We start from the raw sequence: 25,310 nt of genomic DNA, 5'->3' as shown, positions 1-25,310 counted from the left end.
CTATGCTACTAGCCTCATGACATGAATATGCATAGCCATCTCGAGATATCTCTCAGTACACTCGAAATAACTTAAATATCACAAAACGTCTATTCGATCAAATAAACCTCACGTAGCAAACAAGCCATTCTTTTTTTGTTGTTGACCAAATTCGAAACTCATTCACCTCCATACAAAAACTCATTGCTTGGTTGCGAAACAACGAAAAAAACGTCACGATCTGGAGGGCGACACATTTTCCGCCGAGTTGGGCCTCTCTCTTACACTTCCTCTCTTAAGATAGTGGGCTTGATCTGCACTATCGTCTAGGCTAAGAGCCAACTTATGCTTGATCCGAAAAGTTGGTCGATGGTGTGACGCAATTGCGATGTATCCAGAAGGCGAACATAGGCCAAATTGAGCTCCTTACTGAATCGCCATGCGCCTCTCAAATGTTGTAACAATGCGGAGGGCTTAATATAGCTCCGCATTGACATGATTGGTTGACGGTAAGTGAGGGCGGGAGGTCCTGTATAAACACAAACTCACTTCCTTGACAACTTCCTTCCCAACAGCTCTGCACTGCTCCGCGAAGCGCGCGTGTCAGCCAGACAGACTACAATATTTCATGATCAGAATACAAAACCTTGAATGAACTGTCAAGAGACAAGGTCTCTGTTGTTCATATGCTTATCTGCCCTCTCATTGGCTTGAATGGTCCTACCTGATCTCGCCTGCCGTCATTCATTGAGCACATGTATTTCCATTGTTAGAGCGGTCATTCGGCTCTCTTGTCAATATAATAGATACTCTTCGCCTTTATATCTCCTCAACCAATCAACACTCCCTTTGAATAAGGATAGTCCCCCCTTTTCGTTGGCTCTTTGCTGACGGACTTGAATTTGGTTTCAAGAGTTGAGACAAGGAAGAGTTGAGTGGGACAAGGTAAGTTCAGTTACATTTTAAAGAGTGAAATAGATAAACATACTTACTGTCCTGAAATAGGTAATATAGCCTACTGTTCTTCACACTAAATCGTCTATAAGAGAGCATTGCAAAATGTTTTGGATTCTTTAGTTTTGGGGAACACACCCAATAAGAAAATATTTGTTTTGACAGTGGTGTGTGTGCAGGTAAGCACAGTAGGTTAGTATGATCCATCCTCCACATTCAGATTTTACCCAAAGGAATCTTCACTTTGGTCTTATTTGCCAATAATGTAGGCCTAAGTTTGGGCTGTCAATGACAAGGAAATGTCATTTTGAACGACATTTAGAATACAATGGAATCACTTATCAACAATTATGTTAAAGAATTAGATTATCTGAATAAATATTTAATGCCAAATTTAGCTTAGTTAGAATTATGCCTATTATTGACAGTGTGAGTTCAATGCATATGTAAAAAGAAGGTTCAATGACATAATAACCAAGCTAAAATAGGTCCCCTCCCTACATATTGTAGGCTATTGCTCTACACATTATGTATTTGTCTAAATGTATATTTATATATTTGAACAATGTTTGAATAAATTGTTAAATGTACCCTACTGGGACCTGTAGGCTATAACTAGAAAAACAGTAAGCTAGTAGTTCAAACAGCCACTACAGTAGGTCATGAGAACACTCGTTTTCTGTAACAACCTGTTCAGTTCTTCTTGATCTGCAGCAGACTGATAGAACCAACTAACTGTAAATGGGAAGTCGACTAACATTTTCCTCTTACATTTTACATTTTAGTCATTTTAGCAGACGCTCTTATCCAGAGTGACTTACAGTTAGTGAGTGCATACACTCTTCCCACCTTTTTAATAAAACACAATAAGCTATTACTGTTGTGAGTGTGAGTATGATATGTTTTTGGTCTTAAATAATAATACAAATAGTTAAATGGTAAGCTAACCCATTCATAAACGCTAACAACCTTTAGCGCCTATTGTCGATAGTGTATTCTGAGGCGGAAAGTTTTGTTAAGAGCCCCGATGCTTGTTCTGAACAATAAAACGGATCGCTTGCGTTCCGGTTATGGGAACGTATCTTTCATATCATCGAGAAATAATAATAATTTTTAAAAAAAAAGGTTAAATTACTACACACCTTTGTTAGGGTTAGTGTTCCCACATGGCCATATCTCCATATTACAGGGTGTGTTTACGGAAGACAAACAAACGGAAGACAGGCGACCACCATTGCTAATTAGCTACAGTGCCTTCAGAAAGTATTCACACCACATGACTTTTCCACATTTTGTTGTGTTACAAAGTGGGTTTAATATAGATTTTTTTTATATATTTCTTTTGTCAACGATCTACACAAAATACTCTCTAATGTCAAAGTGGAAGAAAATTGTAACATTTGTAAAAAATATATGAAAAATAAAACACTAATATATATATATATATTGGTATTCAACCCCCTGAATCAATACATGTTAGAATCACCTTTCTAAGTAAGTCTCTAAGAGCTTTACACACCTGGCTTGTGCAACATTTGCCCATTATTCTTTTCAAAATTCTTCAAGCTCTGTCAAATTGGTTGTTAATCATTGCTAGACAACCATTTTCAGGTCTTGCCATAGATTTTCAAGCAGATTTAAGTCAAAACTGTAACTCGGCCACATTCACTGTCTTCTTGGTAAGAAACTCCAGTTTAGATTTGGCCTTGTGTTTTAGGTTATTGTCCTGCTGAAAGGTGAATTAATCTCCCATTGTCTCGTGGAAAGCAGACTGAACCATTTATTTCTCTGGGATTTTGCGTGTGCTTAGCTCCATTCTGTTTTTTTTATCCTGAAAAACTCACCAGTCCTTAACGATTACAAGCATACCCATAACATGATGCAGCCACCACACAGGAGACTCATGGGCGGCGCACAATTGGCCCAGCGTCTTCCAGGGTAGGGGAGGGAATGGCCGGCAGGGATGTAGCATGGCGTTTGCAACGCCAGGGTTGTGGGTTCAATTCCCACGGGGGGCCAGTATAAAAAAAAAAAGAATACAAAATAATAATAATAATAATATGTATTCACTAACTGTAAGTCGCTCTGGATAAGAGCGTCTGATAAAAAAATTATAATATTTTTTTTTCATAAAAAAATAAAACAAAAATAAAAAACTATGCTTGATAATATGGAGAGTGGTTCTCAGTAATGTGTTGTATTGGATTTGCTCCAAACATTACACTTTGTATTCAGGACAAAAAGTTGCAAACAGGATGCATGTTTTAGAATATTTGTATTCTGTACAGGCTTCCTTCTTTTCACTCTGTCAATTAGTTTAGTATTGTGGAGTAACTACAATGTTGTTGATCCATCCTCAGTTTTCTCCTATCACAGCCATTAAACTCTGTAACTGTTTTAAAGTCACCATTGGCCTCATGGTGAAATCCCTGAGCGGTTTTCTTCCTCTCCGGCAACTGAGTTAGGAAGGACGCCTGTATCTTTGTAGTGATACACTTTGTAGTGATAGTAGACCCACTCCAATTTGCATACTGCCCCCAACCGATCCACAGATGACACAATCTCAATCGCACTCCACACTGCCCTTTCCCACCTGGACAAAAGGAACACCTATGTGAGAATGCTGTTCATTGACTACAGCTCAGTGTTCAACACCATAGTGCCCACAAAGCTCCTTACTAAGCTAAGGACCCTGGGACTAAACACCTCCCTCTGCAACTCGATCCTAGACTCCCTGACGAGCCGCCCCCAGGTGGTAAGGGTAGGCAACAACACATCTGCCCCGCTGATCCTCAACACGTGGGCCCTTCAGGGGTGCGTGCTTAGTCCCCTCTGGTACTCCCTGTTCACCGACGATTGCGTGGCTAAGCACGACTCCAACACCATCGTTGAGTTTGCTGACGACACAACAGTGGTAGGCCTGATCACTGACAATGATGAGACAGCCTATAGGGAGGAGGTCAGAGACCTGGAAGTGTGGTGCCAGGACAACAACCTCTCCCTCAACATGAGCAAGACAAAGGAGCTGATCGTGGACTACAGGAAAAGGAGGGCCGAACACGCCCCCATTCACATCGACGGGTCTGTAGTGGAGTGGATCGAGAGTTTCAAGTTCCTTGGTGGAAGGCCCAAAAAAATTGTCAAAGATTCCAGTCACCCAAGTCATAGACTGTTCTCTCTGCTACCACACAGCAAGCGGTACCGGAGCGCCAAGTCTAGGTCCAAAAGGCTCCTTAGCAGCTTCTACCCCCAATTAATCAAATGGCCACCAGGACTATTTACACACCCCCTGTATATAGCTTCATTATTGTTATTTTATTGTGTTACTTTTTATTTTATTTTTTACTCTAGTTTATTTAGCTAATATTTTCTTAACTCTATTTCTTGAACTGCATTGTTGATTAAGGGCTTGTAAGGATTTCATGGTAAGGTCTACACCTGTTGTATTTGGCGCATGTGACAACAATTTTTTGATTTGATTTGACTGGGTGGATTGATACACCATCCAAAGTGTAAATAATAACTTCAAGATGCTCAAACGGATATTCAATGTCTGCTTTTCTTATATTTACCCATCTACCGATAGGTGTACTTATTTTTGAGGCATTGGAAAACCTCCCTGGTCTTTGTGGTTGAATCTGTGTTTGAAATTCACTGCTCGATTGAGGGACTGATATTTGTATGTGTGGGGTACAGAGATGAGGTAGTCATTCAAACATCATGTTAAGCACTATTATTGCACACAGAGGGAGTCCATGCAATTTATGCTTGCCATAACAATGGGGTTGAATACTTATTGACTCAATACATTTCAGCTCTTCATTTGTTATTAATTTGTAAAAATGTAAAAAAAAAACATAATTCCACTGACATTATGGGGTATTGTGTGTACGCCAGTGACAAAAAAAATTCTCTATTTAATACATTTTCAATTCAGGCTGTAACACAACAAAATGTGGAAAAAGTCAAGTGGTGTGAATACTTTCTGAAGGCACTGTATCTAGCATGCTCCAAACACCTGTGTGTAATGGAAGAAGGACACCAGAAGTGGGTTGTAACTGAATAAATAGTGTCGGCTGCAACTGTGTTGAAGCTGGTTAGAACAGTATACAGTAAGTGTATATTTTGCATTTGTGAAATTATTTTGATGTGATATGAAAGTAAAGGGCTTTAGGTTTCTAGAACCATATTGCAATTGAGAATTGATTCACGTATAGATAGTTTTTGGGTGCCAGAGCCAGTCTACCTCTGAAAATAACATATAAGGCCATTGGACCTTAAGGAGTAAGAGTAGGCTCCTTAAGAGTACATTCTTGGGCAAGTCATGAGAATACTCCTTGTTGTTATCTGTAACAGCCAGCTCAGTTCTTCTTTATCTGTAACAGACTGATAGAACCAATTGTAAATGGTGACGTGGCAAATTACACTTTGCTTCTTGAAAATCCTATGTCTTGAAAACTTGACTGCTGACATGCAAAACATTTTGGGACTGTATCAACAGTGGACTAATTAAGAAAATATAAACCGTTTTTGAGTATATTTTTCCTTTTAAAGGGCAAGTCCACCACTTTTCAAGTTCTACATCATGGGAAGCAAGAACCCTCTTCCTAGAAATTCATTGCACTTTTTTTTAAACGTTTAATCCTACCCCGTGATGACACAGAGGAGCATTTTATAGGACCTTTCTTCTCATTAGAAATGAGCTGTTTTAAGATATGTAGACACTGGTTTGGTGCCAGGGCCGTAGGGTTTGAGTTTTAGTGAGATCCGGAATGAAGATCATTTTTAAAATTTTGTTTCATTTACTGCATTTCTGTACAATAAAAAAAAAAAACTTTACAATGCTATTTGGAGAACAGCAGAAACAAGCAAAAATCACCCCAGCCATTATCACCTTGGCTGCTGTAGGTTCATTCACTTCAGTCGATTTACAAAAAAATATACAATTGTAATGTTATACCCCTGAAAGGGGGGAAATATGATACATTATTCACACTGACACATAGCATCAGCGACAAAACAAAAACATTTGACATTTTTAGAACTCTATTGTTTGCATTTTGATTGCATTTTAATGTAGGCCTAGGCCTATAGGGAAGATGGGCCATGTGGAGATGTTCATACTGAAACATACACTACCGTTCAAAAGTTTGGGGTCACTTAGAAATGTCCTTGTTTTCGAAAGAAAAGCAGTTTTTTTGTCCATTAAAATAACATCAAATTGATCAGAAATACAGTGTAGATATTGTTAATGTTGTAAATGGCTATTGTAGCTGGAAACGGCTGATTTTTAATGGAATATCTACATAGGTGTACAGAGGCCCATTATCAGCAACCATCAGTCCTCTGTTCCAATGGCACGTTGTGTTTGCTAATCCAAGTTTATCATTTTAAAAGGCAAATTGATAATTAGAAAACCCTTTTGCAATTATGTTAGCACAGCTGAAAACTGTTGTGCTGATTAAAGAAGCAATAAAACTGTCCTTCTTGAGACTAGTTGAGTATCTGGAGCATCAGCAATTGTGGGTTCGATTACAGGCTCAAAATGGCCAGAAACAAATAACTTTCTTCTGAAAATTGTCATTCTATTCTTGTTCTGAGAAATGAAGGCTATTCCATGCGAGAAATTGCCAAGAAACTGAAGATCTCGTACAACGCTGTGTACTACTCCCTTCACAGAACAGCGCAAACTGGCTCTAACCAGAATAGAAAGAGGAGTGGGAGGCCCCGGTGCACAACTGAGCAAGAGGACAAATACATTAGAGTGTCTAGTTTGAGAAACAGACGCCTCACAGGTCCTCAACTGGCAGCTTCATTAAATAGTACCAGCAAAACACCAGTCTCAACGTCAACAGTGAAGAGGCGACTCCGGGATGCTGACCTTCTAGGCAGAGTTGCAAAGAAAAAGCCTGCCCATCTTAATCTTTTCGTTTTATTGGCCAGTCTCGACTTCATCTCGGGCCTAACAACACCCGTGCCAATATATCCTCCAAACACTGGCTTCTCTGCCATTATCACTTAAATAATCAGATCACATTGTGACGTCATGAAGTGGGCCAAAAGTTCCATCCCACCTGAACAGGCTAAAATTCCAGGATCTTTTTTTCAAACAGCTCTTACACAAAAAGGGCATTATGATCATTTCACAATATCAGAGTTTATATTTAGACCTCATAGTGTGGAAACATCATTAAAAAAACAGGAACACGTTTTTTACTGCACTGGACCTTTAATAAAACACCAGCTATTACTGATGTGAGTGTGAGCTGATGAGTAAGAATAGTCTTAAAATAATAATACAAATAGTTATATGGTAAGCTAACTGAGAAACAGAATAAAAACCTAAACCTAATAGTCAACCCATGACCAAAACAATCAATCAGTCACAGTATGTCCTTAAATGAAACAGCAAGGTGTTAGTGGTAGGCAGTTGACCAAATTGATCCAAGAAAATTAGAAAAGCTAGAATAGGTTATAACTGGCTAGCAAATACTCTTTACAGTGAACTACCTTCTTCGTCTTTTTACAAACGTTAGAGGTGCCTACTGCCACCTATCGTGTACAATCCAATATACTTGGTGATACAAAAAAAGGGAAAATGGAAACCCCTTCCTCTAGGTCTGAAAAAAATATCAGTTAACCCTCTTACAAGGAGTGGGTCATACCAAGTCACTACTCCAGAGATTTGACATCTTAAATACAGATTGGCAATACACTTACATTTATGAATGCCATTCTTTTATTATATCAGCATAGAACAAGATAATGCAGAGCTCATACATTTTATATTCTCAAAATAACAAACCGGGAGAAACTAATCCCCTGCACAAAAATTGGTGCCTTGAAACTGGGTATACATAGACCTCGCCAGCTTGTAGTCCTAAAAACCTTAAATGAGTTACATCTGGTTCATTCAGCCATTCTTATGGGGAAATTGAATGGGGGAAAAATATAAGGTCTGAGGTTAACAAAAATCTTACACGTTTAGTTCTATGAGATAATATCAGTCAGTTAACATGACGTTTATGAATTATGAAGCCTTTATGTGCATTGTGTTTTCTGAATTAAATAAATGCTTCAAAATTCACAAATAGTGACATTAGCTGATGAAGATTATCTCATAGAACAAAAAGTATAAGATCTCCTAAGCCTGTGTTTACCACAGACGTTATTTTCAGCGTTTATCCAAAAACCATTAATTTCCCCATAGGTTTTGTTAAACGAACCATTGCAGAGCTAGTGCCTACAAAAAGACGCCATTACTATGGCTCTCTATTGGACACACCAATTTTTTTCTCTCACAATGATCTATCGATTTGCATTTATACAGTTAGAAATACATTACTTTTAAATACTGCAAAAGGCATAATAATTAGCTGACCTTGAAAATCAAATGCTTGTGTGAGAGCAATTATTGATATGACTGTGAGCGTCAACCAAACAAAGCAAGGTGAAGGTGAATGGTTCCTTGCAAATCTCCGACCACAATGGTGATAATGTTATAAATACTGGGGTAATCCTCCAGCATAATAGGTAACGTATGGGCATAGATTTAAGGAACACGTAGACAATCAAACCAATTCAATAGCAGGAGAATAAAGGGAGACATTAGCCTAATTAGGCCTAATGGAATGCCCACACTGTGCAAGGCCGGCGATAGGCCGCATACTCACACAACTTTAAATCGGAAGTCAACTAACATTGTCCTCTTCCCACTTTCTTTATAAAGCACCATCAAAGAAAGTCAATATGATTTTCCATCCTCTCTGGCACAATACTGTAGGCCTATGTGTGAGCTATTGAGTAGCCTAAGAATCATTTTGTCTTTTGTAAAAAATAAAATAAATAAAAATGGCAAGCTAGCTGAGAAGCAGAATAAGCAGAGGCCTACCCATGACCAAAAATCCCATTAGTCAGTTACAGTATTTTGTATGACCCTGGACTCTCATAAAACGCCATCTTTATAACTTGTATAACCTTTATTATAACCTCTGTATTGTTTTGTCTTTCCAGATGCCGGGTCCACATCTCCTGTTAGTGGTGGTGGTGGCTGTGTGTTTAATAAATACAGCCTTTGGCTTCGCCAATGGAAAAGTGTCTCTGGCATGCGGAGATATGATGCCACAGCATGGCCATGACTCCAGCTCTAAACCTGCTCCTTATAACATCACCCTGGACAAACCCACATTCAGCCCTGGTGACCATATCACAGGTAGCCTACTTTATATTTGTTGGGTTGGGACAATGGAAAAATACAAATGTCTGAGTTTTTTTCTTTCTTTCTATTACCAGTGACCTTACTGGTTGTTCCCATGTCTGGGAGCACCTCCTTCAAAGGTTTCCTGATTGAAGCGAGGGATGCTGAGAACCCAGACGGTCCTGCTGTTGGATCATTCAGCCTCCTCAACCCTTCTGAGTCACAGCTCCTACATTGTGGCCACACACAGGTAGAGATGATGTTACCCGACCTCAATACATACTACATGATTGTTGGAAGCATAAGCTAAGTATTGTAAAGCTCTGGCTGCCTGGAATTACTATTCGGTTGCGTTTGAATATCATGCCGTCTTCAACAACCTTCACCAGCCATATCATTAAAACAGACAAGATGCTACTTGTCTCAGCCACACACCTCAATAGAGTTATTACTGTGTGAGAGAGGTTTATTGTATGATACTCAACCCTGTCATTTTGAAGGGATCTGCAGTAAGCCACACCAGCAAATCCAAGAAGACAGAGATACAGGCCTTGTGGGAGGCTCCAAAAAACCCCCCAGCGAGCGTCCAATTTATGTGAGTAATTATCTCCTTTATTCTCACTATGCCAATCTCTAAATGTCCTATTTTTCCATTCTATTGCTAATGTGTTGTTGATGTTGTACTGAATCAGAATGTCACTACTCACTATCAATGCTGACAGTTATGTAAGTTGTTTTGGATAAAAAGCTTCTGCTAAATGACCATGTTATTATCATTCTATTGTTGTTTCAGGGCCACAGTGGTGCAGAAGTATAAAGTCTACTGGGTGCAGATCCCAGGGCCGGTGGTGTTTCTGAACGGGGCGACAGGGGTTCCACCACCAAACCCCACCCCCACCTCCACTACTGCTGCTGTGACTACACCTCTGTCTGTACTGACCAGACCTGTGAGTCACTCACCACCAGGATTTTCTCTAAGTATATACAGAAGAGACTGAGGATGAATCAGCATAATGTTTACACTGACCGACAGGCTGTGGATGATTATTATGGCTGATGATAGGTGATGGAAAGTTTAACCCTCTCTCTCTCGCTCTTCCTCTCTCTCTTCCTCTCCCTCAGTTCAGCTCAGAGGGGTGTGGTAGGAGTAAGTCCTGTCTGCGTGACCCTGTGGGATGTGACCCAGATAGAGACCCTCTGTGCTTTTTCCTCTCCTTCACTCCAGAGGAGCGGACTGTGCTGTTTGAGCTCAGTGGACCAGCTGATGGATACCTGTCCTTCGCCCTGTCGCTGGACAAATATATGGTTGGTATGACCCCAGAAAGCCTACCAAAGAAGGATTCTATAACCACTTGGAGCTTGTGTGGACTTAAATGATATGGTATTTCAGTATGGCATATGCACAGTGAGATTTGTTTTATGAAGCCTTACAATATAATTGTAACTCATTTGAGTTTTGTGTATTTATGTGTAGGGGAATGATGATGTATACCTGTGTGTGAGAGATGGGGACAGTGTGGACATCAATGCTGCTTATGTCTCCGGCCGAACTCACCCTGAATTGGCCTCTGAGGTACACAAAATTTATGTTTAGCAAAGTTCTGATAAAAATATGAAATAACAGTTTTGTGACTGTAGATGTTTTTTGTTGTTGTGTTATTTGCTTGTTGTTTGTTTTAGATGGTTGTTTCATAGATTGACATCTGTAGTACCTAACTGATCTTTGACCTATGACCTTTTGTGTTCTCTCTAGAATGTTCTGTCAGACACAGCTTGGCAGCTGGCAGATGGGGTCATCCAGTGTCGTTTCCGTAGAGACATACTCCTCCCCCGTCAGATTGCGAGCAGGTTCAGCCTGGACCAGAGCTACTTCCTGTTCATAGCCCACGGGAGGGCTGGAGATGGTATGACCATGTGTCTTTGTCATGCTTTTCCTATTTGTTTACCAGCCTTTGGTCGCATACTGTATAATACTGTAGTCTCCTAAGTATGATTGATTATTCCTATTGTGCCAGATATATATTGTAGATGCTGGTTCTGAACTTGACATCTACTATGGTTAGATTAAACATTCCTGACCTCAACCCCTCATTGTTGACTCAGGTGTGGGCTAAGCTGTGCCAAGTGTTTTGAACGAGCTCACTGCTGTTTTGTACGTGGGTTTTCTGGTTTAAGCTGTGGTTATCTAGTACAGTAGTCATACCCGCCATGTGAATGTGTGTGTGAATCACGTGCCAATAATAAAACATTGGTAAATTGTTCCAACATCTATTTACCACAATGCTTAACTGGCAGTGCTGGATCTAGTGTTGGTGCCAGACTCTGTAAAAACGAACATAGACATTATCTTCATCCATCCATCTTAAGGTGTGATCCATAGACATGACCATCAGCCTCTGATATCCACTCATCAGACCGTCATCACAGGACCCCCTGAGGATCTAGCTGGCTCCAGGTCTCCCCTGCTCATTAAGTTCCATGGTAAGCCTGTAGTTTACAGAAAGATAAGCCTTTTATGACCTGCCTTGTTTGAATAGGAAGTGTTGCAACAAATACATACATTAAATTACTTAATATAACACGCGTTTAACACTAAGTTCCATACATTTGTTTCAGTATATGTCTGGCTCATACAAACACAGAGAACTAAGTGTATACCCCTCTGTATCCCCAGGTGTGTTTATGCTTGTGGCCTGGATGACGACAGTGACCACAGGGGTCATCATCGCACGCTACTTCAAACATGACTGGCCAGAAACAACACTATTTGGACGCAGGCTATGGTTTCAGGTAAAGACTTTGTTTAAAGTGTTATGTCTTGATTAATATATTTGGTTAATTCTAAGGCTTGTTGTTTGAGCATTAGCCATCACTATCTTTCTAATTTCCTCCCGAAAACAACTGTTATTTCAACCATATTTTCGTGATGGTGATGTAGTATTTTGTGAATGTCTCTACAGGTGCACCGAGCCTTGATGATCCTGACCGTGCTATTAACCTGTGTGGGATTCTCACTACCCTTCATCTACCGAGGTGGTTGGAGCAGGGTAAGACTGGAATACCTCCCTTAGTCAACACCACACCCTACACATCTGGCAGTCAGTCACTCCATCTGTATGTCTGTATTTCTGCCTGGCTGGCCATATATTGTATCTTTATAATTTGGCTGCTTGAGTGCCTGTGTGTCTTTCTTTGAATCAGATTTCTTCGAATGTCTGTCTTAGAACCGAATCATCACCACTCAGCAGTGTGTCATGTTCTCCCTTTTCTGTCATGCTGCCTCCTCCACCAAGCTGTCTGTCTGCCTTAGTCATTTTGTCCCTGCTGGACAGAGAAGGACAAGAGAGAGAATGTTGAGTGCTGTAGTGAAGCCAAGGAACCAATTATCACTGACTTACAATGCTGAATAACTTTCATTCCTTCAGCGTAAGCATGTATGGGAGAACAATCATTTGTTGGAATGACATTGATCAATGGTTGAAATTATCTGCACCCGTTTATCTTTTTAAGGAAGGCTTTTAATTTGTCAAATTTTTGTCCACTTTGCCTCCTGCCAAAATACATATTTTCATTTCTGTGCTATTCTCCCCATTTAGAGGTCACCCTTCCCTTCAAGTGCTACAGAGCCAGCTGGAAGACCAATTATAATTTAGTATACTACAAAAACTCCAAGATGTATTTTATTTTGAGAGGCTGACTCTATCTTGTGTGCCAGTTCAATTCTTGTTATTTCCAGGGACTTCTGGATCCATTGATTTGATCCTCTCCTCTCTATCTTCGTCTGTAGTGTTACTGCATTGTTGTTCAGAGGTTCCTGTAGTGTTCTAGTGTTGCTCAGATACCTATAGTGTTGTTCAGAGGTTCCTGTAGTGTTGTTCTAGTGTTGCTCAGATACCTATAGTGTTGTTCAGAGGTTCCTGTAGTGTTCTAGTGTTGCTCAGATACCTATAGTGTTGTTCAGAGGTTCCTGTAGTATTCTAGCGTTGCTCAGATACCTATAGTGTTGTTCAGAGGTTCCTGTAGTGTTCTAGTGTTGCTCAGATACCTATAGTGTTGTTCAGAGGTTCCTGTAGTGTTGTTCTAGTGTTGCTCAGATACCTATAGTGTTGTTCAGAGGTTCCTGTAGTGTTCTAGTGTTGCTCAGATACCTATAGTGTTGTTCAGAGGTTCCTGTAGTGTTCTAGCGTTGCTCAGATACCTATAGTGTTGTTCAGAGGTTCCTGTAGTGTTGTTCTAGTGTTGCTCAGATACCTATAGTGTTGTTCAGAGGTTCCTGTAGTGTTGTTCTAGTGTTGCTCAGATACCTATAGTGTTGTTCAGAGGTTCCTGTAGTGTTGTTCTAGTGTTGCTCAGATACCTATAGTGTTGTTCAGAGGTTCCTGTAGTGTTGTTCTAGTGTTGCTCAGATACCTATTGTGTTGTTCACCTCTACTGTGTCTAATGCTGTAATGTAATAGTAGTGTAATACTGTTGCTCTGCACTGTCTCCATCAGCATGCCGGCTCCCACCCTTACCTGGGCTGTACTGTCATGGCTCTATCTTTTATCCAGCCTATCATGGCCCTCCTCAGACCTGCCACAGACTCCTCACGGTACAACCTAAAGCCTCCTACAGTGATCAGTTTCTGAGATACGTCAAACACATTAGCTATCTATATTGTGTGGCAGGATCCAGGAATCAACTGTGCTGTATTTTACTGTCTTTCCACAGAAGGTACATATTCAACTGGATGCATTTGGGAACAGGCACTATTGCACGGATACTTGCAGGTTAGATGTTCATCTTAATCCTAACATAACAATGTTGACATGATGATGAAGATTATTATTATCTTGATATACGGATAATGATGCCAACAATAATAACAATGTTTAGTACAATGACTACGACAGCAACAATGGTGTATCCAAACCTAGTGATTGCAACAACCTTCTCTACCTTGTCAATCATAACCCCAGTATTTCTCCTGTTGTAGTTGTGGCCATCTTCCTAGGTATCCAGCAGCAGGCCTTGCTTCTCCCTGGCCCCTGGTCCACTGGTGTCCTGGCGGGCTGCGTAGTCTGGGGAGTCCTGGTAGAGCTGCTACTGGAGTTCCACAGTAAAGCGGTCATCGTAACAGGTTGCTTTCTTTACATTTTAATTAGATGTATTTATTCAGGTAAATCGATTAAGAATACATTCTTATTGACAATGGCAACCTTCTCCGTGTTGATATTTTCTTTCCCACTTCCTATCCTTTCCAACAATTGTTAACTTTTAATATGTCCCTGGTTCTAGAACCGCTGAATTAGACCTTTGATAACAATGCAATTATTTGACTGTTTAATAATCAATGTTGTCTTGCTTGGAGGGAACAAATCAATTACACAGTCTGATTCCATTAAGCATAGAAGAGAATTGAAAACGAATTGTTTGGTGCGTGGGCAGGAATGCTAAGCAGGTTTAAATGTCAACAAAAAAACACTAGTCTTTATAACGACAGACTTGATGTGGGTATGTAAAATCAATCAGGTAAAATCAGTTTTCACTTGTTGAGATGTCTTCCTTGATTACAGTAATTGGGGTCTGCATATTTCTCTTACCGTAAGGTTTAAATGTATATAAAATAGTTATTTTCAGGGATGTACTAGTCACACAGAGCCAAATATCTCCATGTATTCTATTGAATACTGGAACTCTGTGGTAAATCTCTAACCTCTGTACAGGGAGGACTCTTGCTGAGGACGAAGAAAAGATTCTGGGTACTCACTCGGATAATGAGAGACAGAGAAAGGTAAGCTTGAAACAAATGTATCAATTATATAAAAAATGTTCTTATATTTTTGAGAAGTGTTGTTCTTTATAATAAGTTTGCCCACAGTGATTTTATTTTGACTCCAATTTCTTTCAGGTATCTCGATTCAGAAAGATTGTCTTTGCTGTGTTCCTCGTGGGAAATGTTGGATTTCTGTCTGTTCTCATAAACACCATAAGAAATGTGTGACTGGGAATCACATACTCCTTGTTACGGGTCATTGTAGACAATAATAGTATAGATTATGTATAGTTTTTTTATTACTCAAGCCATGTTGCTCTATTTTACACTACTACCATTGCCTTTTTTAAAGTTTCCAATGAACATATTGAAACCTATTCATAAAAAATGGCAAATGGATGAACAACATTTGTATTTAAGAACAACATCTGTCTGCTTATTTGAATAAATATGTTACATCATCTTAGGATACTCTTTATAAATCCCCCCTTTATAAATGGTCCTCTGTAGCTCAATTGGTAGAGCATTGCGCTTGTAATGTCAGGGTAGTGGGTTCGATCCCCGGGACCACCCATACGTAAAAATGTATGCACACATGACTGTAAGTCGCTTTGGATAAAAGCGTCTGCTAAATGGCATATTATTATTATTATTATTATAAATCATTCCCCCCATCATTACAATAAAGACTTTTGAACAAATGTATTCATACGCAGTATTTATTGTTGCACTAATCTATTGAACACTTGCAGTAAGAATACAAGGAAAATCCCCTGCAAAATAATTTTATAAAGTGGCTTATTTTAGGTAATTTCCTCACACAATTGAAAATGCCAGCAAGCAATACTGGTCATTTGTATAAGCAAAACTGTAACAAGTAAGCATACAAACGTACTTAATGAAATGAAAAGCAATGAAACAATGTCAATACTTTTTTGATTCATGAACTCAATTATCAGCGTTAAATGGTAATTCTCAAAAAATGGAGCTTGTTCAATACTCAGCCTCAATAATTATTTAAAAGCAGCAACATTTTCCTTCTTTGAAAATTGTAAACATCTGACATTTGTAGGGAAATGCACAATATAGAAAATGTATTTTTAATAAGCATTACACTAGTGTTTTTTATTATTTTTTACTATATGCCTTTTGATTCTGGAGATTATTTATTTTAAACATTGAATCTGTAATAAGGGGAAACGGCGCCACTGGCTGCCCCACCACCATGTTATAATATCGCAAACAGACGTGGTGGTTTCACCATTAAGCATTCCAGCTTTAACGGAATGTTAAAAATGTTTTCACATAGAGTGTATAATGTCCGTTCAACATATCTCAGATTTCAGCTACAGATTGAATATATTTTTTGATACAAGTTAAACATGTTATAGTATTGTATCATACGGTATGTTATATGCCCACATCAATATTTCTGGAAAACACAGTACGAAAATACAATAAATATAAGCTTCTTTCCTTTACCAAGACAATACATCAAAATATGTTTTCAGATTTGCTTACATTAAAATGTCATAAAATGTTAGCATCTGTGGACTAAACATTACATTCATTTAACATTCAGGCATCTTGGCGGGCGAACACACACTACTATTTCCTGGCACTTCGACCAGAGAATCGATAACATTACAGAAGCAGCAAGTGTGGTTAAATGTTGCAACATGAAACAAACATGAGTTTGTAGCACTGCATTAAGTCTATTAACTCAGCTGAAAGTGTACAGACAATATTTTCACCAGCGACTGCGGGTAGTACCCTGTTGTTCTTATCTTCACTCGGCAAACTCCCCAGCCTCCCAGCGCAGCGCCAAGGCACTCTTACGCCTTCCTCCGGCTCCGTACACCTCAGGAAACTGAGAGACAATCGCCTGATTAAAGCGCCTGTGGCTTTCTTTCAATGATATTCATGCTTTACATCAAATGCAATATTGACACTCGACTACAGTAGTTGCATGATAACACAACACAATATTGGTTCACTTACTCTGTGATCACAGGATAGGGCTGAGCGATCCATCTTGAATGCAGTTTTCATTGGCGATGATGGCGAAGACTTACACTTCAGTGGCGCATCACCTGAAAATTAGTCAAGAACAATGTTTTCAATTGGTTGATATTCATAGACACAAGCACAATATGTTCCGGCTTAGTTTATGAGTGGGGTCAGAAGTTCTTCCTGACCAAATATATGAGACAAACTTTGTATAAATTTACCTTCAAATGACAAGCTGTCCATGAGATTCTCGGCCACCAGGCCTGTGTTGTTGTACCTCCCCTTCGGATAGATGTTCGCTCTTTCTCTCTTCAGCTCCTCTTCGCGCTGTTTCACCATCTTGATCTCCTCGTCCACCAACGACAGCTGGCTCCTGGAGCGCAGCTTGAAGAAGGGGTTGTTGAGGAACGTTGAGGAGCATTCCTGGCCCTGCTGCTCGCAGGCCGTGTTCAGGCAGAACTCTGAGGCGCTCCTGATGATCAGGTTGGATGTCTCCAGGATGATAAAGTTGGCGTTGGAGGTCTCGTCCGAGTGCCACTCATTAGCTCTGGAGGTGTCTCTGGCGCCATGTCTTGGACTTCCTTCTGGTTCTAGTATAATGATGCTGTTGGTAGGCAGATTGTGTTTCAGTGGCCCCTTAGCTGGTGAAGACGTAATAATGAATGATGGAGTAGTTTTGGATCTGGGTATTTTGCAGCCGCCATCCTCCAAACTCTCAAACGTCTTCCTCTTTTCGTTAACCTCCTGACATAGCTTCGCTGGGAGCAAGATGACTGGCCTGGCATTTGTCTGGGCACATTCTGTAGGTTTCGTCCCATTGGAGAAACCCCTGTCCCGCTTAAAGTTGTCTTCTCTCTCCATGGCCAGGCGGATCTCCCTCTCGGTGGAGGTCTCTGGGAATTCTTCATAAGGGGACCTGTAGCTGGAATCGCCCAGGCCTGAGTCCTCTGAGCAGGGGCTGAACTGGGTGTGGGTATACTCACCTCCACCCAGAGCCAAATTCTCCAGACTCGTATCTCTCGTCTTGGGCCTGTCAATGTTCCTGACCGGGGTGTACATGAAGCTGTGGCTGCCCGTGAGGTGCCCACCCTGCTTTGTGGTGGGTGACAGCACCAGGTTCTTGGTCTGCTCTTCCATCTCCCTCCACTGTTTCCGGGCCAGCTGGAAGTCCACGTGCTCTGTGCTGACGTTCTCACTCTTGGTCTCCTGGATAACGCAGAAGTCCTTCGGAAGCTTCTTGTTGGGATCTGCCTTGCAAGATGTATTGTGCCTTGAACCGTTGCCGTTTCCCTCCTCGTCTTCAGAGATTTTGGACAGGCTTTGGAGCAGTGCTGCAGGGTTGTATGTCACTTCCTGTGCAATACCAGTAAGGTAATCTGGTTGCTCCAACACCTCCACTTCCTCTTCCCTTGGTATCTCCACTTGAACTTCCTCCTCGTTATCGTCGTGGTTGTCAACATTTTGCACTTCAACCTTTTGGACAAAGAGATCCTGTGCGCTCAGTTGGAGGCTATCCAGATAGTCATCATCGTCCTCGTGGTTGATCGAGGAGGAAAATATCGCCCTCCATTTATTTGCTCCATCTTCACTCTCATCATCTGAGGAGGCCTCTGCTATCTCAACACACAGGCATTCATCCACCTCGTCTGGGTCCAGACCATGACAGGACTCGTTGGAGACATCCGACAGAACCTCCTCTCTGATGTACTGTTCTAGTAAAGACTCCTCTGGGACATCACTGATTGGGTTTTCTAATGGGCCATATTGAATCTCTTTTGTGTCTTTATCCTCAGCATCTTCACCATCCTCTGGGTTGGACACAGTATCTTCAGGCTGTTCTAGTTCTTGGGTGTCCTGTCTCTTACGATGAGCTTCATTCTCATACACACTGTCAGCACTGGACGGTGTGTCAGAGACAGACGAAGTGATGGATTCATTGCGGTTGAGTTCTTCATGGCCAGACAAAGCCTCCTTTCGAAATGGGTTACCTGTGCAGAGCACGTTTCCTAAGCCGTCAAGCTCATCGATCATGCTAGCCGGTAAATCTGCTAGAATTTCGAGCAGCGCTTTCTTTCCTATGGATTCTAGTGAGTCAGCCTCTAAACAGACTTGTTCCTCTTCTGTTCCTCCTAAGCCCTTTTTGTTTTCAGGTGAGTCAGTGAGCGAGAGTTCCTTTTCATAGGCAATTACGCTGGTCATCTCCGTTTGTTCACTGGTCTCCATGGTTACTGCCTTCGAGAAGGATCTGGGTTCGTTTGGATTGTGATTCTGAGGGTTACTGCAACCTTCGTTCAGTTCTTTACCATCCGTCTCACTTGCCACAGTGGTAGCTCTCTGAAAGAAATGAAAATGTATTCACCCGTCAGTAAGGGAGATTGGGAATTGTTACATGTTGTACCCCCACTGAGTGCAGTATCGCTGAGTTTGGCACTTTGTATATGAAAATCATTTTCTCTTTTCTCTCTATAGCCTACATTTCTAAATGTCTTGTCTTTTTTCCTCTCCCTCTCTCCCCCTTTTTACTTGCTCTGTTGTATCATCCCCTTATTTCCCCAGTGATAGGTAAAGCCTTTTCTACACAGCTCCTTTCAGCCAAACAATACACCTTATTACAGAGACCAGTATATTACACAGAACAGACAGAAGATAATTTATGAAGAGGTTTTGCTTGATCTAGGTAAAAGGGATTGGTATTCACTAAGAAATATGTTCATAACATGGCAAAACGTCACACATCCTTGTTGTTTTATGGATAGAAAAAAAGCTTGAAGATGCAGATATCTGTTGAGTCTAGTACTTATTCTACAGTCTATCTGAATCCTGTGTAACACACGAGAAACCTGTCCAAGCAAATCCTTGTCTTTTCCCATCTATGGCCACTTTACACTTTGTACCAAACACATTGAAAACAAAACAGAGAGGATCACATGTAATTGCAGAGGGGTGGACTCATCAATGTTGTTTGTGTACTATTGCGGTGAAATGACAAATTGGGTTAATCCACGGTGAGGCTGAACAGAACACCAGTTGTACCAGCTGAATTAGATGGCTCTGGCTCCGGCTTATATAAGACAGCAGGATTGGCTATCGCCCACGCTGTGCTGTGCTGTGGCGGACTGTCCCTGTAGTCAGTTAGCTCTTACCTCCCCTGCTAAAGCTCAGGAGTGTGTGGGTGTTTGTGTGTGTGTGTGTGTGTGTGTGATTATACACTACTTCTGTTCTGTGTGTGTACATCCGCAGACCCCCCCCCCCCAGCATGCCCAGGGGTAGTGGTGTCCCCATGTCGCCCCTCAGCCCCACCACCATGGGAGAGACAGGAAACTCACTGCTGATTGGTGTCATAGCGAGGGAAAAGCTTCGATAGAAAGACCATGACCGGCTGAGCTGAACACACTCCACATGCATTTTCAGTCAATTAAGCACCTGAGGAAATTAATTCATTTGCTTTTAGAAATGTAATGATTCTTTAAAATGTTATAGTTGAAACTGTTTGCGGTGAATTTGCGTTCGCTCTGTGCTGTGATATTGCTGTGAAAATAAGCTATTTTCTCTAACAGTATTTACATGTTGTCACATTTGTCATTTATGCTATTCACACTCTACTGTGTGTAGTTTAGAATGTTTTTCCTACGGATGGTGATTTAATTATCATCTACTTTTCACACACCACACAGTCATTGATTAGATGCCAACACCAAAACGGACTGTTTATGAGTGGAATATACAGTGTATCCATGATGCCACGCAAGTCAGGTGTCTTGCTTTGATTTAATCAGGGAAACAGTGTTTTCCTTCTCATCTTAACTCCATCATTCCACCCGCTAATCAAAAACATCTCTTGTATCCTATCCGTTGTGTAAAATGTGTTGTACATCAAGGGGCGGTTTCCCAGACACAGATTACGCGTAATCCGGGACTGAAAAGCATTTTCAATGGAGATTATCCGGGAAACCGCCACCTAAATGTTCAACCTGGGTCTGTACTTGGTCTTTGCCAAGCCCAACGCCAGGGAAGGGCTCACATCAAGCCCTGACCTGTAGCCTCATTCACACCAAAGCTCAGAGTATTTAACAGCTCCAAAAAGCAAGGACTGCCAACAGTCATTCATAATGAGACCATAATCCTCATCTGTCCTATGTCTTTCTTTACAACTGTCACTGTAGGCAAATTCCTTTGTGTTGTTATAGAGCTGTTGCTACAAAAAACACTGTGAAACAAGATTTGAATTGTGACTGTTATTAGCCGTTATTGTCATAACTGTTTTGTTTGGTTGTTTTGACAATATGTCAGATAAACAAATTTTGTGAAATAGCATAAAATAGTTATAACTTTATATTTATTCTCCCCGTGAATGTGTTGAGGTAATAGTTTAGTCATTAAAAATCTTGCTTAGGTGGAATAATTTGGCAAGGCACAACAATGTCATATCATACCTCCATTGTCAGCTAAACAACATCTCCCAGCTATTTCTCTCTTCCTGCTATGTCAGAACCAGATAACTAGTTCAATGCAGTCTGTATTGTGTAGCTATAAACAACAGAGGTGATACAGGGCTTAAGGTATTTCCACTGGTTGACAGCACCACTAATCTTCTTCTCTTTTCTTCCTGTCACCGCCATCATTTTTAACCATCTAATCCCACACAAATGCTACACAAACATTCCTCTGCAACAATACAACAGGACACAGATGGATAAAACAAAGTTCCTTTCTATCCAAGGTCTGAAATAGGCACATCATCAAGCCAAACACAAAAAGCATTTACATCCTAATCAAAATAAGACTGAGAGGTGCTGAGCACCATGGCAACCCCCAGTAGACATAACACTTAGCACACAGCTCTGCTCAGCTAGTGTACAAACTTCCACCACAGCCTCACAGGCTCTCAGGCATGAGTTGTTGTGTCCTAACTATCTGTATGCAATAAATAATGCAGCGTCAATGTGATGATTAGCATCAAACACACACAGAAAGACAGACAGAACAGAGGTGTTGGAACGGAACAGAACGCCATATCCATAGAAATAGAATAAAATGTGCATGACCCTATGGTACCTACCAGCAGCTTCCAACAGATGAGCCAGAAGGAGATCATGTTGATCTTACTGGTCCAGACAAACCAAAACACACTCTTCACAACAAACACCTAACATGGACTCTGAGTGACTGTGTGTGGTGTGATGGGAGAAATACCCAGCCTAATTGATAACTGATCAGAGGTATTGATGTTGAAAGGACTAGAGGGGCACTCTATTGGCAGAAATGCCATTGTGATGAGGTTGATGCTGGAGATGGTTGTTCCTCAGGCTACTTCCTAATCACGGATGTAGCTACATGTTATGGTGGTGTCCCAGTGCACTCCTAGTCACTGAGTGGCCATTGAGTGCCCCTGTGTAATCCATGGACTTTTAGCAAGCCACTCAATAGGGGACCAAGGTCAGATTGTTCCCTAAAATGATAGAATTGATATTTCCTGCATGGAATGAGATTGAAAGCGGGATGTGACATTTGTGATATTTTTTTTTTTTGTGTGTGTTCCAAGCTTGCGAAGCATCATCCAAATGACACATTAGCTAAATGCCACGTTGAATTCTGAAGTCACTTGAATGTGCGTCATTCGTAAGTGCCTGCAGCAGGCAGGATGCTTGGGAAGAAAGCTGTTGTACACTCTGCTTATTAGTTTCAAGGCTGTTCTCGATGCAAAAGGAACAGTAGCTGTGAGGCTTGGGAACAGAACAGGCTCGGTGAAGAGACATGGTGTGCGTGGGTTGGAAACATGAAGTACAACCAATGATGTATATAAACCCTGGATTGCTAATGCTATGTCTTGGCCATTGAGAGTCTTTGAAGCGACTGGAATTCTACAGTATTTCAATTAAATGTTTACAGGACAAAAATTACATGTATATATGTATTTTGTTGTTTTAGTGGGGACAGTAACATTAGTAATCAAAAAAAAAAAGTGACTTTAAGGAAAATGTTTTAATATATTTTTTCTTTTTTCTTTTTCATGTTTAATTCACATAATATAATTTAAAAGTATGCATTAGTGTCTGTAATAGAAAAAATGTGGCAAAAACTAATGTAGACATTAATAAATGCATTTAGCTTCCAAATTATTTTTACAACGACGGGGGAATGCCAAGATGGAGGCACGGTGGCTTCAACACAGTGCCCCCCTATGAGTGATCTAGTGTATGTAAATTATTGAGGATGACCTGAAGGAAACTAGTGTGATAGAACATTTCTAAGAAACCTTGAGCCCTGCGAGGTATACATGTTAATCTCATCCAAGGTTAACATCTTGAAACACCCAACGTTGACAATAAGAACATGAAATCTGTCCTCTGGTGTTGATAGGTCAAATTCTCAGTATTACAAACATCAATAGTAGTGACGTTCTAATTTGATGGAAATATGTGGTATAGTGATTTCTTGGTGGAGATTGTGTAATTAATACATGTAGCGTGTTCCTGTACTTTTGATAACACTCTACACTGCTAGCTTGTTCACTATTACTAGCGTCAATAGTATTGACGTTCTAATTTGATGGAAATACATTTGGAGCTTTTGTTGCTATACACTGCTAGCTAGTGAGGATGATGTAATTATCATTTTAATTTACCAACAGCACTTGATAGAGCTGTAAGAGTCACAGCCTCTATAGTAGGAGGTTAGAGAGGATGTGTGTGTGTGTGTGTGTGTGTGTGTGTGTGAGAGAGTGTGTGCGCGCCTGGCTTTCTCCCCAGGCTTTAATGACTAGATGGAGTGGTGGTGATGGAGGCCTCTTCAACAGCTCGCTATCTGCATAGTCAAGTACCTAGAACTCGTATCTCTATCTGACTCCCAGACACCACAATGTAATGCATGTGTAATGAAATGCATGCCGCACATGCGTGGACACCTGCTGCTGCTTTCAGGCAAACACACAGAGAGATGAGTTCTTATTCGTTTACCCTTGTCATTTGCAGTGCATGTGTGAATGTGACTTTTATGAAATTGACAAAGAAATCTTGTTGATGTACATGTAATTGGTCAGCAGGTAGCCTAGCGGTTAGAGCGTTGGGCCAGTAACCGAAAGGTTGCTAGTTCGTATTCCTGAGCCGACAAGATGAAAAATCTGTCGACGTGCCCTTAAGTAAGCCACTTAATCCTAATTGCTCCAGGGTCGCTGTTGATAATTCCAGACCTGGCTGTGACACAGGGAGAGTTGGGATATGCAAAAATCTAACATCCGATTCACACAAGTATTAATAAACACTTCTTTCTACATGTGTGAAATAGGACAAATATAAGCACCCACCAAATAATTATTTGTGTAAATTGCAAATATGGAAAATAAATGAATAGATAGGATGATCTTTCCATTCAGAGGTTTGATCAAAGAATACATTTTAGTAAAAGATTCAATTAAAACATTTGCAATCTCTTTCTCCACACTTAGATTTAACACCCAAAACCTCTCAAATGACCTGTGCGTCATCAATGCATTTAGCAAGGATTTTAGTTATAGTCTGATAAAGTCCAAAGTGAAATATAAATATAAAATATCAGCATTTGAATATAATCAAAATATATTGGCAGAACAACTTGATTTAGTTTAGATTGTAATAATGTATTTCTGTTTTACCTGTAGCTGTGTTGTTTTTCTGTATCACAACAATTATACTGTCTTTGACCAACCTCAGCGGATCTATATCCAATCTAATGAACTATCACACATTCACACACTGTAACACGTTCCAATTCAACCCCCACTTTTAGTTCACTGTCTATACGATGCCCTTTCACCATCATAACCCTTTTAGACTTTCACAAGAGACAATTGCAGCAAACCCAATACAAGTTACATCATGCAATAACAGCTCTGGTCTATAAAACCAGCTGGTATTTCTAGTCCCTGTCAGTACTCAGTACAAAGGAAAAACTATTCTGTCTGTGTTATTGTTGTTGCAGTCCTACCTTGTGCCAGTCCAGCAGGTGATTGTAGACTGGCTTTGGCTAGTAGTGTTAGGCTGGCGCTCTGTCTCTCTGTAGCCTCAGAGACTAGAACTCTGATTATGAATGTGTGTAGAGGGGAAGCAACCAATAGCAGAGCAGTGTGGCTGGTGCAAAGAGATGGTCTCTCTCTCCTTTTCCCTTAAACACACACACACACACACACACGCACACTGTCGCACATTCATAAAGAGTGTACCCAAGACTTCTCTGCTGTGAGTAACGTTGAGAATACTAATGTTTTGTACTATGGTAACCCTGTGAAGCATTTAGTCAAAACCAGAAACTTAATGTTCAAGTTCCCAGGTGTTTCTAATCTTCTCGTGTTTCCTTTCCTAAGGTTTGTACAGTGTACTGTAACTTGAATTGACGATTGTGTGTATCTCGTTCAGATATGCTTTTGTGACTATTTCAATT

General features: G+C 40.6%; 2 protein-coding genes across 2 annotated transcripts; one reads left to right on the top strand and one right to left on the bottom strand.

Annotated features, from left to right (window-relative positions):
- The first annotated feature begins 869 nt into the window (after nt 1-869).
- Nucleotides 870-15,588, top strand: frrs1b (ferric-chelate reductase 1b). The gene is made up of 16 exons (XM_084151794.1): nt 870-924; nt 8,947-9,145; nt 9,226-9,380; nt 9,631-9,725; nt 9,924-10,077; nt 10,253-10,435; nt 10,605-10,703; nt 10,884-11,034; nt 11,498-11,611; nt 11,805-11,920; nt 12,091-12,177; nt 13,624-13,721; nt 13,841-13,899; nt 14,106-14,249; nt 14,836-14,903; nt 15,021-15,588. Exons 2-16 carry the CDS (start codon nt 8,947-8,949, stop codon nt 15,111-15,113), a joined length of 1,815 nt encoding a protein of 604 aa, XP_084007920.1. The 5' UTR covers nt 870-924; the 3' UTR covers nt 15,114-15,588.
- An 880-nt stretch (nt 15,589-16,468) lies between these two features.
- On the bottom strand, nt 16,469-25,307 carry palmdb (palmdelphin b). Its single transcript, XM_084151793.1, has 4 exons — nt 24,858-25,307; nt 17,117-19,229; nt 16,887-16,978; nt 16,469-16,755 (listed from the first exon to the last, which is right to left on the bottom strand). Exons 2-4 carry the CDS (start codon nt 19,116-19,118, stop codon nt 16,675-16,677), a joined length of 2,175 nt encoding a protein of 724 aa, XP_084007919.1. The 5' UTR covers nt 19,119-19,229; nt 24,858-25,307; the 3' UTR covers nt 16,469-16,674.
- Nucleotides 25,308-25,310: the final 3 nt, after the last annotated feature.

The sequence above is a fragment of the Coregonus lavaretus genome, assembly GCF_964263955.1.
Source record: "Coregonus lavaretus genome assembly, chromosome: 34".
NCBI lineage: Eukaryota > Metazoa > Chordata > Actinopteri > Salmoniformes > Salmonidae > Coregonus > Coregonus lavaretus.
This window is presented reverse-complemented; position numbering and strand designations above follow the sequence as displayed.